Source organism: Merops nubicus, unplaced genomic scaffold, assembly GCF_000691845.1.
Source record: "Merops nubicus isolate BGI_N331 unplaced genomic scaffold, ASM69184v1 scaffold16022, whole genome shotgun sequence".
Taxonomy (NCBI): domain Eukaryota; kingdom Metazoa; phylum Chordata; class Aves; order Coraciiformes; family Meropidae; genus Merops; species Merops nubicus.
The window spans coordinates 62,848-79,626 of NW_008591827.1; the positions used below are offsets into that span (position 1 = coordinate 62,848).

Consider the following 16,779-nt stretch of genomic DNA (forward strand, 5'->3'; position numbering starts at 1 on the left):
TTTAAGACCAAACATTCTGGCTTATGCTTGTCTACTAAATTTTTTTCTGCTTTGTTCCTAAGTGCTCTTTCCAATTCACTTCTGTGACACTTACTTGTTGCATGTGGTTCGTACTTGCTACCACAATCATAACCTGTGAGTTCTCAGGCAAGTAAAGATCAGCACAAACAGATATTGTTTTTTTTTAACCATACTCCAAAGTGCTATTTTTAGGAAAAAAATATACTAGTAACCTGTTATACCCTAAAAGTGTCCTGCAGTAAACAAATATATGTACAACTACAAAACAGCATTCACTGAGGGGAAACATTCTCTCATTCTTTACAGTACAAGTCACCTTTGGTTCATGACAGCTTTTTCAGTCCTGTCCAGCTGCACAGTTCCTTACCTTGAGGAAGCAGACATGGCTAAACCAAGTGATTTGCAAATACTCAAGAGTGTTCCCAAAAACATGTTGTACGTTTTCTTGCTATTGGTTATGGACAAAGTGAAAAAAGAGTCCATGATCTGAATACAAAGCTGAATAAAATAGTGAAATAATGTCCTTCTCTGCCTTGGAGAAACTATTATTATTCTTTTACACATGCAAACACAACGATAAAATTTTAAACCATGCATCAACTATATGGATAGGCATATGCTTCGTCTTTAAAATCTGAATCTGGGCTCAGTATAAATCTATAGATTAGAAGGATCACTCCTTTGAACTGATATTTTTATCACTGCTGATCCAACAAGCAATTTCAGTTTTCAAAAAACCCTTCAGGACATATTTACATACACACCTAACGCTAAACTGTGATTAATCTTGTCATCCATCATGTCACTTATACGCATGTAATAGTTACATGTGTGGTTGTGTCCCTTGCTGGCTAGGAGAAGAAAGTAGGTGTAACTTACTTTTAAATGCATTAGAAAATTGATACATATTCTCAAAAATCTCTATTTTTGTAGTAAATAACTCCCTCTCATTTAATAGCTGCAGAACATCTCCCAGATATCTGATTACTCCCCTTCATTGCCTTTTTCAGGATGTACCTACCTTCCATTTCAGTTATCACGATCATTTGTGACTGCAAACTATTTTAATAAGCTATCTGGGTAGATGAATGGAACCAGTTTGTATGGGCAACATCTATTCTTCCCTAGTTTCTACAGAAATATCATCATGGCATCTTTCCTCAAATTCATAGCGCTTCAACAAAACCTCCTTTCAAAACCTGGAGAGTTCGTTTGTATACTATAGCTGCTAATTGGAATGTCAGCTTCCGTGACCAAGACAGGACAGAAAGAAAAGCAGTTAATTATTTCTGTTCATATCTGATGAATTTTTCTCTTTTTCTCCTCTCTTTCACAGAGAGTCATTAGTCTGACACTGAACAATGCTCCATTATACCTGAACTTTTTTTTTAATGATCAAAACCCCATCTTGCTCCACTTCTTTTATTTTCCTGTCTTTTATTTAACAACTTTATCATATTTTGAATTCAGTCTCATTCTACAGTATTGTAGAAAGATAATGAACTCAATCTTCTACCTAACAAATCATTATCAGAAATAATACATATATATAACATTTTAAATGTCCTAATAAAGCCATGTGAAATACAGTAGTTCACAATGAGACCTTTTGTCCCACTGTAGTATAGCAATAAACCCCATAATCCTTCCACAGGAATCACAGTTTTATCTGTCCCTATTACTCTTTCCTTCTTTATACACTTCTAGATTAAACGAAATTATGTTATATCAGAATCAGGTCTGTAGTGTTGTTAGAGACTTCTTTTTAAATATGAAGGCCACAGAACAACTTTGATGTTAACCATTGATAATCACATAATGGATTCTAGAACAGATTAATTTTGATGCATTATAACTGTTTCTGAAAAACTACTAATCTGGGGAGAATCCATTGCCCAGCAAGGCTTTACTTTCCTCTTTTTAACTTCTTTTTATGAATGTTGCAGAAAATAGAACAGTTTTGTTGACTTTAGCTTCACAATACTGTTATTATTTAGAGCACCTACACTGTAAGCCACCAAACTGTATGGAATTAGGCTGATCATGCTTTGAATAATTCTGTGTTTAGAGAAGTAAACACACACACCCCTCTAACTGAGGTGAAGTAAAGTTTTACACTTACAGTTTGGTCAGCTAGTTCTCCAATGAAATAATAATGAATATTTTAGAGCCAAGTGTTTGGCAAGCTAAAGCTTTGTAGGGAATAATGAACACAGGATACTAGGTAATGGTATATTAATGCCTTAACAGTTAAATTCAAGCCCATGTAGTTTCCCCAATTATGATGCATTTGGCAGTAATGCTACATTTACCAGGCCTTTCATTTCATTCTGTGTCATCAGCAAAAAGCAAAAACATCTTTCCTGTTTCCAGGAAAAGGATATGTAACCAGGCTGACAGTCACCTAGGTATGCTTCTTGGCATCTTCAGCTACTTCTTCCCCCTCCTCATTTGTAGTGTTCAATGTACTTCCTTTGGTGAGGCATAAGCGTTAAAGGATAGATCCCTATGGTTGTTCCCTCTTTTTATCAAGATGCCAGAGAAGAAATAAACTAATAAAGGTTATAGCAATAAGAACCATGTGACAAAACTTATTTCCCTCAAGTCTTACTTCACTTGCTCTGCTATTTTACTCCTTTTTACTTCCTCCTCACATTTCCTCTGTTTCTATTCTCCAGCACTCCCTTGCCTTCATTAGCTGTAAACAATAGTAACATCTAACAGTAAAAATGTGACCAGCTTTAACTTGGCAGACACCAGACACTGCAGACAATCATGGTGCTTCCATTTTCCAGAACAAGGCAAATTTGATACTTTACCCTGAAACCTGGTAAATAATTTCCCCCACCACTTCCATCACTTTAATCTGGACTAGAGATTCCTGTAAGAGGGCAGGACACATACGTACCTTATGCATACTAAGCCAAATTTAGTCTTTTATGTTTCTCCTCTGTGCAAAAACTTGGTCTGAGGCCTGAGCAGGCAAGACTGTCAAACAGGTAAAGCTGAAGCTACAGGAAGTGCTCAGTGCAGCATTTGTACAGCGCTGACTACAATCATTTACTGACCCATGGGTTGATAGGTTCTACCACAGTACAAACAACCTGATGTTGATGGGTCTGGTTTTCCAGAACAGTGGAAACTTGACATCTTCAGACAAAGCAAGCTTATTGCTTTAACAGTTTGACCACAACTTTTGAGCTTGTAGCTTTGTTTAGTGTATCAAAGCCAGCAGCACAGTTTCTCCAGGAAATACCTATTCAGAGGTGCAGTACATAGGCTAAAAGCCATACGGAAACCACCAGAAAACTGCTCTGTAGGGTGGCTACTAAGCCAGGAAACTTTTGCTAGTTTCTGTTGATAAATGAGCCAGTCGTATCATTCATCTGCATGCCAGCTAAAGAAATTAAACTTGAAAACTTCATTATTTTTTCTTCCCTCATATATTTTTGGGGACTAAACTGAAAGCAGGAAATTGCAGATGCTCTGAAAGACTCAAAAAGGAGAATGTCTGACCTACCTCAACATGTAAGGAAAATAACACAACAGACAGGTGGTAAGCCAGTACACCAGCAAGTGAGAAGATGGTATAAGCAGCCTTTTCAGAAACAAAATTCTAGGATTCTATTGCAAACACTGCTGAATGAGCATTAGCATGCACACTGCATTCCAGCAGGGCTCTATATCCCAGGAGTTTAGGGATTTACCAACCTTTATGACTGAGGAAGCTTGAAAGTATTTTGAAAGTATTTGGCAAAAGATTGTTTACAGTATTTGTGTAAAGTATTTGTCTTCTGGTTTTGTCTTCTGTTGGGAACAGTATCATTGGCATGTTCTAATTAACTCTGACTTCTTAGCTACTACGCTATTTGCTCCTGTGGAAAAGACTCTTAACTGACTCTACTGCAAAATAAACACTGTTCTGAATTTGGGACTGGTAAGCCCTCCCTGCTATTTTATTTTAGCTAGGTAGTTCTTTGTTGTCCTGTTTGAACTGTGTTGAAGTTGTGTGGGTGAGCTCTGGAAAACAAAATACCTCTATGACGTTTCATTATTGCTTTGATAATTTCTCTGTGTGTAGTCACTCCCTTTCTTTATTCACATTTCTTGAACTTCTGAAAAACTGCATTTTTGTGATACAAATAGGTACAAAGAAGTATACTTCAGAACAAAATGCCTTTATTTATATTGACGCATCCCATTATTTGCAGTGGATGCGTCTGCAAGTTTCTGTAAGGCAGAACACTGAATACTTGCAGCAACCTATTCTAAATCAACCCACAGATCTTGTCTTTTTTAAAAAATCTAATATTTAACTGTTCTATTTTAGAAAGAAAAAATAGATGAAATAATCCAAATTTCTTCATGCATGTTTCACAGAATCACAAAATTTCACAGGCAGAGAAAAAAAGTAAAATTTGTGGAATGAGTTATTCACTGCTGTTAGTTCAGTTAGAACTCTCAGGAGACCAACGGAAGCCGAAAAATAGCTTTGTTAACATTTTGCTAAAAAAAGATACTTTTTTTGCCAATAGTCTTATTTTTCATCCACAAAACTATGAGGAGTACTTATAGGTGAAGTAAAGGCCTTTCTTTAACTGGCTTAAAACAAGCAAAGGAGTACAGCATTTCATATAAGCAGGCTCCAAGGCTTCTCTATAACAGAGCTCTGCTCTGCCAGATACAAGGAACCTCCTGAAAGATGTTTGATCACTTACAACATTAATAAAGCTAAACCAGAATTAAAAACCTAAATTAAGGGGAACGTCAACAGAAGTATAAGAAATAACCTACAGAAAGGGATGTCAGAAGTCTAAATAACATTACAGAACATGCAGCCTAAAATACTGTTGTGGATCACAGCAAACAGCACTCATTTCGTTTCTCGTAGCACAGCAGAATAACTCACAAACTTTCCTCTCCCTATCATCTCTTTCTTTCTTCCTAATTATCCTTCCTTTTTTTTCCCCCTCACCAAATTTGCAAAGGGATCTTAACAAATGAATCAAACCTCAAGCTCATTCTCTTCTTTTGTTGTCTTCTACATGAAATAACAGACATCTCATTTCAGGAAGTCAGTAAAAGTGGGCTTTATCATACACTGGAACTCTCAGTACTAGTTTTCTCTTTGCAATAAATATAATGATGACAAACTACAAATGACCATCTACAAGGTGGCAAACAAATATGTAGATGTAAGCTGTATCAGAAATTTCATATGTTCAAATAAATCTCGTAAGAATAAGACATTCATTGAGAAATGCTGTACAGGATGCTAATGAGCAGATTAAACACAGAGTAAAAGTATCTTTAGAATCGTATGAGATGTCCAAGACTTATATTCACCTCAGCTAGAAAAAGTATAAGAAAAAACATGAATAGCTTCTCTTGGTTTCTTTTTTGAAAGGCACCTTACCATTGCAGTGTAGCTGGAGTTGAGTGTGGTTTTGATGCTCTATTATTTTCTTTTTCCTCATCTGTTAAGAAAGAAAAAAATCCTGTGTAATTTCAGTGATAATTTCTTGGGCATTTATGAACTGGTAAGAAATCATTGACTAAAACCAGTATGTTCTCAAGTTTTCTCAAGCATTCTCAAAATACTGGCTAAGTTGTGGAAATGTAAATAATGATGTTCCCCAAGCTCACATCTGTAAGCACTGCTTAAGCTAATAAACCTTGCAAAAATCACTGATAGGAAGACCAGAGTGGTACACAGGAATAATGACATTGGAAATTATAATTTTAAAGGAAAAATAAGTAACTCATAGACCTCTAGCAGCATGTCAGCGCGTACAAACACTTTCACCTGCTTTAAGGGAACAGGTTCCTTACCAAAGTTTTATATTGGATGAAGCATTTAACCTAATAGGGTTCATCCACTGTTGTTATCCTAACTTATGATATCTGCTAGATGCTCATAAATTTACAAATATTAATTCTGAACAAGAAAATTTGAAATTAAAAATATTCAATAATACATTTTATTCCTTTACAGATAATATTTTGAATAGTATTCCTCATTAACTGTTTCCAAGGTAACTCTCTGATTCGCTGACTTTACAAACAATTTGAACATCTTAATAAAGAAGAAGATAATTAAAAAAAAAAAAACTCTTAAAATATCCACATTTGTTGTTTTGAAATTATTTAAAAGTATGTGTAGAATAATTCCTATTAAACCGTGATTTGCGAAGGATATAAAACGTCCCCAAGTGAAAGCTGGAGTGAAGCACAGCCAGCACCTCCAGAAGAGTATTTTTTGGGAAACACCTTTGTATCAAACACAGTCTGATATTTTAACAACTTTGTCCCTGATGAAAGCATTAAGTGTAGAAGGCTTTGATACCTAAACAACAAAGTGAAAAAACTGTGCCTGTACACTATACTGCAAGTTTCATTTCTTCATACAGTTAGCTTTTACATGCTGTTCAAGTAAGCCTTTAGGATGCTGAATCTTAAGGGAGATGGGCTATCTCCTCTGAACACCAGACTCCGTTGGGAAGCTTTTTGTGCAGTCCCAAGAACCGATGCAGACAAAGAAACTCCCCCTTTGGAGAGCGCTGTCTTCAGCCCCTGCACCACAATACTGCTTCCTTTACATGTTGGGCAAACTGTTAACTGAACTCTTTTTAGCCTACAGAGACAGTCCCCAGAACGTCAGGAAAATACAGATTTACAGTTACACACAGACACTTCGAGCAGCCCCTCTTTTGCATCTGCATGACAATGGGACTCTAATTATTGGAGCGCACACTCCTGCTCTGCCTTTCAGGGGCCCACTTTTATTCAGCACATAGGACCAACATACATACACATGTCAAATCACTTTTAAATTGTGTTTTTCATTTGTTTCTCCTAAACAAGTGGTCGGCATCCAACAAACCTTCGGCAGGCAGGGTTTGAATGCTGAGCGGCCACAGCTGCTGCAGGCCCCTGGCCTCGCTGGCCAGCGGTGGGACAAATGTCTTCTCTGTAGCAGGAAGCAGAGCCATGCAGCACTGATTTAAACCCCTGGGTGGATAAAATGGTGAAGGCCATCCCCTCTCACAACACTGACTGTTTTTCTTTTCTTATCCTTAACTGACAGTAGTCGACACCAGAAAGCTGAAAGCACAGACATCGCAAGAATAGCTCACCTGGCTTCAGCCTTCCCTGAGGAGCAGCTTGTGGAGGAGGGGGTGGCCATGTATGCCCTTCCCTGTGGTGGAAAAAGCCTTTTGGGTTGACTTTCAGAGTTTTCCAGGTGACAGGGCATGTGGGAGCCTGGCTCAGAGGTGCAAGAGCACCTGCTGGGAAGGCAGGTGAGCCCTGGTGTGGAAGGACCCATTGTCACCGTGGAAAGGCAAGATGCAGGAGGCCTGACCAGAGCCCAGTCCAGCCCTGCATCCTGCTGTGTCTTCTTCACAGCTGCACCAGTCAGGGATGAAACAGACAGCAGGGCTGGGAAGGACACACAGGAGTCACGGCAGCTCCTCAGGTTTGGGGCACAGAGGCTGCTGCAGCTTCCTTCCCCCGTGGGCAGGCTGGACCGCCCTGCCAGGGCCCAGTGGGTGCCCAGCAGCAGCTGGTCACCTCCCAACCAACCATTCCTGGTGTGGAAGTGGAAGGGAGATAGCTATCAACTGTTCACCTCAGTGAAGTGTTGCGGGGGGGTAAGTACTGGCTGGGGGGGAGACAACATGGCACAAACACCTGTTGCCTGCTTTAGTAATTAAAATGTTTGCCATTTTCACCAGGTGTTGGCTAAAATAATTACCTTCAGAAAACTACTTTTTTATAAATAGATGGGAAGAACAGCACATAGTATAAGAATGGAGGGGACCTAGAAATAGAAACTTTTGGTATTACATATACACATACTTTATTCTACCTTGTACAGTTTAAAAATATAATCTCAACAGATAATGGACCAGCAGAAAATAATAAATACCCCTATTTCTCATATTTTAGTTGGCAGCAGGGCACTTCACATTTTCCCTAGTGAGCAGGGAATGTTTTGTGTAACTCCTAACTCAGGACTTATCCCAAATCTGTTTGTACAGCATGAAGGAGGGAAGGAATGCTGTTTTCCCTTATTTTTTCGTCTGTTAGTTTATCAGTCCCCATCAGAATAGCACTGCAGATTAAAATGAACCCATGACTCTTCAAATTCAGTACTTCTAAAATCTAATCTATTTTGTAAAGAAAGAAAATAAAGATATGGCAATCTTATTTCAAGGCACTGTTAGAGAAGAGAGCTGACAATTCTGTAACAAATCCAAAAGGACTTAAAGTCACAAGGAAAAATCCTGCTTCTGATGTGTAGCTGCAGGTGTTCACACCTACAGCAGCTGCACAGCACCTCAGGGAAAAATCCATTTGCCAGGAGCAGATTTCATGTGCTTACTCCACTGCAAGTAGGAGGACCAACAGCATTTCCAGGGAAGGTATCTTCAAGGTACCTAGCTAGTTAGGTGGGAAACCTGGTACACATCCCAAGCTGAAAGCAATGATAGCTTAAGACAGTTGCAAGTAAAATGAACTGTTTACATAACCACATTTCTAAATATGCAAGAAAATTTGGACAAGCAACCTTTCCACTTCATCATGTAATGTCATGAGTCTTTCCCTATGGAACTAAAGAGGAAACTTTTGTAATCTTCGAATTCTATTATTCCAGACCCCTACCTCAATTTTAACAATCTGGCACAATGCCCAGTGCACAGAAAACATTGGTTTGGGCTTTTTTTTTTTTTTACTATTAGTTGTGAGGTTGTACCATTCCCTTTTCCTGTGGATCTTTTGACTAGCACATAGAGTGTGGAAGTGGCGGAAGGGTAAACATTTAAAAAATTGGAAACTGAAATTAAATTTATCTAGAATTTTTATATTAGAGTGTAAAAGACATTTTTTTGGGAGAGGTCATAAAAGGTTCCAAGAGGGTTAGAAGTGCCCCAAGAAGCAGTGAGACCATGGAAACCCACAGCTATGAGACGTTTCTTCCCTTCACAATACAATACAGGTTTCAAGAGTCCTGGAGGTGTCTCCATGAGATTAGAAGATTGCAAAGGACTCTTGTGGCCTGAAGTATGGTTCTGTAGCATACTTCAACTATAGAAAAGGAGACCAACAACACTATTACTCTTGTCCTAATATCCCTATGAACTCTAAAAACATCCAGGAAAAAATAGAAGAAAAAGAGAAAGCATGATACTGAGTAAGAATATTATCAGTTCATGGTGCAAATTCTCAGTCTTCACTGGATGCGAGGCCAAAAAAGAAACCAACACCAAAGCCACATTTTCTCTGGTAAAGTTGAGCCAACAGCTACCTAATGTATTTAGAGAGTTTAAAAAAAAAAAATAGTCACGAGAAAGATGGATGACACCCTTTTTTGGCTGCAGATGAAAACTGGAGCTCTACTGACAACAGTAATTAGACCACTATTCTGAAGAATTAAAATAAGGTTACATAAGTTTTCTCAAAACATTTTTCCTCCTGCTGTTTGTAAATGTATGACAGAGGCTGGACAAAGAGCAACATAATGGTTTGGAAATTTCCTGGTTGGTGTGTGCGCATTGTTAGAGAAATGTTAGAAAGAACTCAAGGGCTGGAAAGGAGAACATAGTGCAATGATTTCTGAGGTAAAACTTCCCACAGATTGTCTTCTTGCTGCCAGGCAAGTGGCTCATTCTTCTTTCCTGCTCCTTCCTCTTCATCCTCCTCCTTCCCCACCTCACTTCCCGAAACAAAGGTGACTTTTACGTGGATTAATTCTCTTTTCTGCACTGCAGAAATGCTGGTGTCAGTGCAAAGGAAGCATCTGGAAGAACTGGCTAGTAAGAAGAAGCTGGATTAAATCATCTTTCATTCTCATTTGGGTTTCCATTATATACTGTGACAATGTCTTCTGCACACAAATTGTGGGATAAATTAATTAGTATATATGTCTTATCGGTTCTAAATTTGCCACCTTCTATTATCATTGCTTTCCCCTTAATTCCAATACCAGAGGACAGAATGAACAGCTAACCTGTCCTCTCAATGCCATTGTCTGAAATACCTGCTCTTGCTAACATACACAAGTCCACTTTTTGCTGTCCATAGGTATGTGGAAGTTCTCTCATACTTTCATTAAGACTGAAAGGACATGTAACAATCTACTGCTAGTTTTGCTACAACCTATTTAGGGTAATGGATTTTGAACAGAACACAGGAGGAGATTTATGTCTATGATGTTATAATTTTTTTTTAATATAGATAGCAGTGCTTAACAAATACCTTGACAATACCATCTTGAACTGTGAGTCTAAAAGAAAAGCTCATTAAAGTCAATAGGGTTGAATCCCAAATTCTGATGTTATTAAGGGTCCAAAGTCTCATCCCGCTCATTACAGATCCTTTACATCACTTTTTTAGCAGCATCAGAGAGAAATGAATTTCATAAATCTAAAACGCAAATTTAACAACAGATATTTCACTTGAAAAAACAAGAACACACACACACACACAAAAACCCACATCACAAAAACAAACAAACAAACAAAAAACACACCAAATCTGTCCAAGTTTTATTGTCTGTCTTTAAGGATTCTTGTCCACTGTTCTTAGCTTAGGAGTCATGAAGAAATATGTTTCTAACACCCTCTTTCTCCTTCAGAAGAGACACTGCCTCAAAAAAAGATCTTGGACAAATAAGAGTAGGGCCTGAATATAGAAAATTCTGTGATCCACTAAATCTGTGCTGCATGTTATTTTGATGTCACAATAAAATCAAGTGCAAAAAAAATGTAAAACGGACATTCAGCAATTAAGAAGTTTTTAAAAATACATATTCTAAACTTATGTGCTTGAATGTTATAAAAATGTGAGTCTACCTGAATTAAAGAATTCAGTCTGCATTAACATCTTGTAACATAAACATATGAAATCCAGAAAGGAAAACTAACATGAAGAGTATTTTTGCCCTAGACAAATTAAGTAGAACAGAAATTACATAAACAGGGAAAACTAAATGGTAAAATAAAAAATGTCTTACCATTTTTAGAAGAAACAATTAGCTCATTTTAAGATAATTTGGGGTCTTTTTAATTACCTGCTCTTGTTAAAAAGCAAAACCTAAAATTACTATAGACAAGACACAAAAAAATAGCTACTTTAAAATCAGCTAGATTTATAACTGTTTCTTGTCTATGACTAAAAAGGAAGAAATATCATGATTGAATATGTGATCTTTAAAAATCTGATGATTATTTCTTAAAAGAAAGATTTTATATGTATGCTTTTATACAGTAGTATTGAAAAACAGGACACTTATTCCCGTATTTCAACCACATGGTGTTCAACAGTGAAGAGCGAAACAGATGGTTTTACTCATGAGCTAATACTAACAGCACATTCTAGAGGTCATCCAAATTTTCTCAGTGACATACAAATTTTTCTGTGATTTTAACTAATAGATAGCATTAGTTCCTTTTAAATAATGCCAAATAGCAGATTTAAAAAAAAACAAAAAACAAAAAACAAAAAACAAAAAAAAAAAAAAAAAAAAAAAACACTATTGGGTGTGTCAAGTGAGTTGACTCTTCAAACTAGAGAGTATTAAAAATATGACCGAGATGTAGCAACTTCTATAGCAGGAAATTAGCACTTGGATGTGTTCACACTCATTTTAAATGAAAGACAAGTTACTTACTTTCATCGTTAGAAACATTCCCCAGAGAGGTGTGACTGGAATAACGTTTGTTTTCACTTTCATTGAGACATCGTTCGATCCAACTCTCTGCAAAAGAACAAAGATGCTCTTTTTCTTATGTTTGTCTACATAAAAAATAAACTTCCAATATACAAAACTAAATAAAGCATCTTTTTTCGACAGATGGTGTTCTGTAGCATTTCTGTTAAAACATGCTCAGTCTGAGGTTATTTAGCAAGAAAATCCTTTTTTGCTTTCAAACTCAGCTGTTGCCTTTTAGTGTAATTGTTTGGGTTTTTTTTAAGTGACAGAGGCTGTAAGACTCCCATGCACATAACAAAGCTCCACAGGATGTGCTCTCCCCTCCTCATTATGCGATATATTAAAAAAATAATCATCTCAAGTGGGCAACAGAAACATATAAATTGCATTAGTTTCTAAGTCCTAGTATGGTAAAGTCTTGTGCACTTGAGTATTTCCACTAATTTTGACAGAACCTTTAATGTGTGTAAAATCAATCATCCACGTGAACTTTTGTTACAGTGGGCTCAAACTGTGCTCCCTGAAGCTCAGTCCTACCACCCAACTCACTCCAGTGGGGTCTTAGGCCCTACCAAGACCTTTTCCACTCTGGTACAAGTCCAACGTAGCGAGTCAGCACCCACTGAGCTACTCAAACCCCAGTCACTCTGCAGTGTGGACTCAACCGCTCCTCTCCTCCCTCTTCCTCACAGTTTATTCCTATACAGCATTGCATTGATTTGACTCTGCTGTTCTCTCTGACAGCTATAACATACGTCCCCTGATGACTTTAGAGGATGCATGAGGCTCAGCAGAATTTACTGTTACAGGTCTTCAGGGCAAAAGTTGCACTTTCCTGTGTGATGGACAAAGTATGAAATATGAGTCCCGGAGTTTGCCTGGCATCCCTAGATGTGGCTACAATAAACTGACCTCCCTCGTAAGATTGCTATTCACGAGCATGCACGTGGATGGAAATGAACTTATGCTCACAAAGCTCCCCATGATCAACACAAGAAAAAGAAGGGATAGATTGGAAGGCTGCAAGGTAACCCCAGAAGTTATGACAGGAAACAACCCCACTGAAGAGAGATACACAAGAATTAAAGGGAAACAGGCCTCACTGTCAGCAAACTGCCAGAGCCAGAAACGCCTTCAAAGCCACAGGAACGGCTGCAGATGCCTTTCCAGAAGCCATCCCCAGACACATCAGGCTACCTGCACAGTGCAGGCAGCAGGCTGCCAGCCAGAGAAAGCCCAACACAGCAGCAGGCTTGAAGGGAGGCCAGAACCCCAGCATCTTGGGAAAGCTGCCCATCTGGTTTACAGGGGGTAAAAGTTGGTATGACTTCATTGCAGCACTTAGATGCCAATGAATAAATATATGAATAGTCATGGCCAAACACATCCTGCAGAAAAAAAATGCTTCTTATACCCAGAATATAGGAGTTGCAGAAACTCTTGTATATTCCTCTGCATACATGCTCTCTACTGCCATAGAGACAAAAGGGCAACAGCATCAGCAAAGGAACTCAGAAAGGGTCTACCGAGCGTCTTCCAGAGTCGATTTCCAGGCTCTGCCACAAGACTCCAGGGTCAGTTGCTCTGTGTGCGCCTGGTTTTCAGGCAGTGTAAGAGAGGTTGTAGTGGCTCCAGGCCATTCCCTTCCCTCTGCCGGTTTGCCTGCGTGTTCACAGCAGGAGCACACTGTGGTGCTGCCTTCATTGGCACAAGCTTGTCCCTGCCTGTCTCTTCCTCACCATCAAACTGCCCTATGCCTAAGGAGCCTCACAGCCACTTTGCCTCTTCACTATAGTCTGCTCCTTTGAAGTAATCTGAAAATCAGAAAAACAACTCTTGTTGTCAACAGATTTTTCAGGATGTTTCATCTCCCATCAAATTCAACATGGCCTTGTACAAAAATGACTTTATGGTTGCTGACACCACAACTTAAAACTTGCCAGCAAGGCCTGTGCTGCCTAATCAGCTCCTGCTCGGTTACCAAGACACAAGGCTGCAACAACTCCAGCTTTGAGGCTTTCCCTTCTCATGCTGCTCAGCTGCATCTGGCCGGGGAGTACCACCTCCTTGTCTGAAGGCCAACACAATGATATGGCTGTTTTGTGCCAGATTTCTTTTACTGCCCTAAAAGTGAGTTAAGAGCATCTCTCCTCTCCTGTTTTAGTACTGTGAGCCAGGGGACAAAAGCTCAGATCCTCACAGATCACTCTGAGGTGAAGAGAAACTTGCTGCCGAGGACAACATCAGAGAGACATGCAAGAAGCCTTAAGAAAGATTACCCTTCCTCCTCCTCCTCCTCTCAGCACACAGCCATGGCTGTATGTAATTCCCTTGGCTCAGAGCCCAGCTGCAGGGAGTAAAAGCAAAGGCGGCTGCCATGAGCACCAGGGAGAGACCGATGCCCAGCTCTGCCCTTTCTTTTACTCCCAGCACTGAGAGCTGGGAAGCTGGGACGCATCCTCTTCCCTCGGCAGCAGGGAACTGGCAGCAGCCATCTTTAGTCGTGTTCCCTGCCTAAGTAGTAGGGACAAAAACTTTCTAAGCGTCACTCTATAACAATTTTCACCATCCTTCCTCATGTACTGTCTCTGATAACTGCAGAAATACCCCTTCTTCCTCGGTAAAGAGAGCAGTTTACACTGCAAAACAAAGTCTCTGGAGTAGGGTGCAGTTTGTATTTAATTATGTGCTGCAACAACTCCTTTGGTTCTGAATCACCCCGGTTCAGCTCGCTGCAGCCTGAGTCTGGCTTTGTCTTTGTGGCCCTGCATTTAAATAGCTGACAGAAATTCTTCAGGCCTGAAAAGATACATGACCTGTCTGGCAGCAAAGAATGAAGAAAACTAACTCTTTTGAGCAAAAATGTCAGGGAGTTTATGGCAAATTTATCAAATTATTTGGAAGATGGCAAAATGTGGCAAAACCAACTAGCTATTTAAAGGCTGTATTATCTCAAACAGAATGATGTAAGTATAAATAAATCTCTATCCTAATAAATACTTTTATTTAACGAGCAGATATTTTTCACTGCTTGTATAAAGAAAAAAAGTTTTTACAAAGCATTTAAGTCCCAATATTAACAAGAAAGCCTTCAGGTTTTAAAAAAATGCAACCACAGCTTTGTTGAAATTTAAAATATTCCCTTCAGGAGCCAACAGATCTCAGATATGATAGCACCTGCATAAAAATAAACAAAAACACAAGAAAGAGAAAGTAGCAGAGAACACAAAACAAAAAGTCAAAACTCATTCTAACTTTTAGAAGTTGTTTCAGATTTAATACTGTTAGATACTGCCCCAGCATAATGAACCCACTGGTAGAGCCCTGTACACACGGAATTCTCTTGTCCTCATGACATGGGGGGTGTACAACCCAGCTGCACTGGGGCCTGTCCCAGTCAGTGCAGCTGCAGAACCAGAGGAAGAGACCTGTGGTTAACCCCTGGAGTCTCTAGGCTGAGGTTTCATCACTTGCTCCCAAGGCTGATCCAAATCACACTACACCACTGTTCCAGACAAGTGTTGAGTCACACAGTATGGAAAGTTTTGTATGATTAAAGCCCAAATTATTGAGCTTGGACCTTATAAACTTCTCAGACAGAATTGCACATAAGGAACAGTCACAGAATAATGGAAAGTTCAGGTGGTGATTAATCAGAAGTGCATATCAGACTTGATAACAACAATGAATTGTTAACTCAACACATAGAACCCCCACATTTCTGGAGGGAAGTGCTTGTGAGAGCAAAAGAAAATACATCTTGTCTCACACAGCATTGTATTTTTACTCGATGTGTTTTCAGAGTATGAAGTCTTAAGGCACTTTCTTGCCCTGCACTCTAGGACTCCTTCCAACCACAAGCCCCAGTGTCCCATACCCTCACTTGTACCAGCACAGTGGTTTGAGCAAGGAAACAAAAACACACAGGCAAAACAAAAAGATATTTATTAATATCTAGTAGTAAAGTGCAGCGCGGTTACAAACTGATAACTCTGTACTGTGACATAGTAGGTAAACTACTACAGTCTTATTAGTAAAGAATGCAAATAAGCTGTATTTGATGGTGTTTTGAAGATGCAGCTTCAATACTATATAAAATATTTAATTTCACAACCATCAAAACCGAGTTATAATGAAGCACACAACTATGTCCCTCAGCCTTATAGTTTATGATATAAAATTTTATATACCGCTGAATACATATACATTGTGCCTTCTGTTATGGAGATGGTTATTCAAGCTACAATAATATTTTCCAGTGTTAATTTTCTGACAGAATAATTTATTATGACACAAATAAAAAAAAAGTAAACTGCTTCCAATTAAGTGCTCAAAGATGGATTAAAAATAACTATGGAACTACTTCCAGCCCTCTTTTTACCTCTTTTTGACCCTAATCTTGCCAAGACAAACACATTTGCTGAACCTCAAGCATGAGAGTATTCCTCTTGCATTAAATGTGCCCACCATGCTTTTAACAATGGAATTTTAAAATGAGTTGCTTTTCAAAACTTGGCAGAACAGAGACCTGCACATCTTCCCTTGTCCCCACCAGCAAGGCTCTTCTCTTCACAGTGACAAGCGTATTTTATTTTCTATGGTGCTTCAAACACTAAGCTTGGTAGGCAGGCCTGGAACTCCACAAAATAGAGGCAAACAAACATGTGAGAGTTGCTCAGGGGTAGGAGTTTTCATGAACTATCAGAAAAGAGAACCATTAACTCTTTTCTAAATATATCTTTGATAAATTATTTTGACACATTATCTCCTTCAGAAGGAAGGGTTTGCTCCTGGAAGACACCTTTGAAAGGATTCTCCCTACAAAGCCTCAGCTGAGGTGAGAGAATGCAACAGAGGTGCCTGTGTACTGCCGGGACATTTAATGAGATAATTACTCCCTTTTGTTTGCACAGTGGTTATTTGCTTAGCGTATTTGCAGCCCAGAAGAGAAAGCATTCATTGCTCCCACATGTCCAGGGCTATAGGGAGTGCAGGGTGAGAGCCACCTGGGCTCTGCTCTGCAGAGGGAAAGAGGCAGTGGC

General features: G+C 39.0%; 1 protein-coding gene across 1 annotated transcript in view; it reads right to left on the reverse strand.

Annotated features, from left to right (window-relative positions):
* Nucleotides 1-11,782, reverse strand: part of RFX4 (regulatory factor X, 4 (influences HLA class II expression)) — a gene marked incomplete at its 5' end in the record, with an annotated part of 69,023 nt that extends 57,241 nt beyond the window's left edge. The window contains 2 exons of the mRNA XM_008934984.1: nt 5,438-5,498; nt 11,696-11,782. Of these exons, the coding sequence (XP_008933232.1) occupies nt 5,438-5,498; nt 11,696-11,782 (148 nt within the window). The remainder of the gene's footprint in view (nt 1-5,437; nt 5,499-11,695) is intronic.
* Between the last annotated feature and the right edge of the window lie 4,997 nt (nt 11,783-16,779).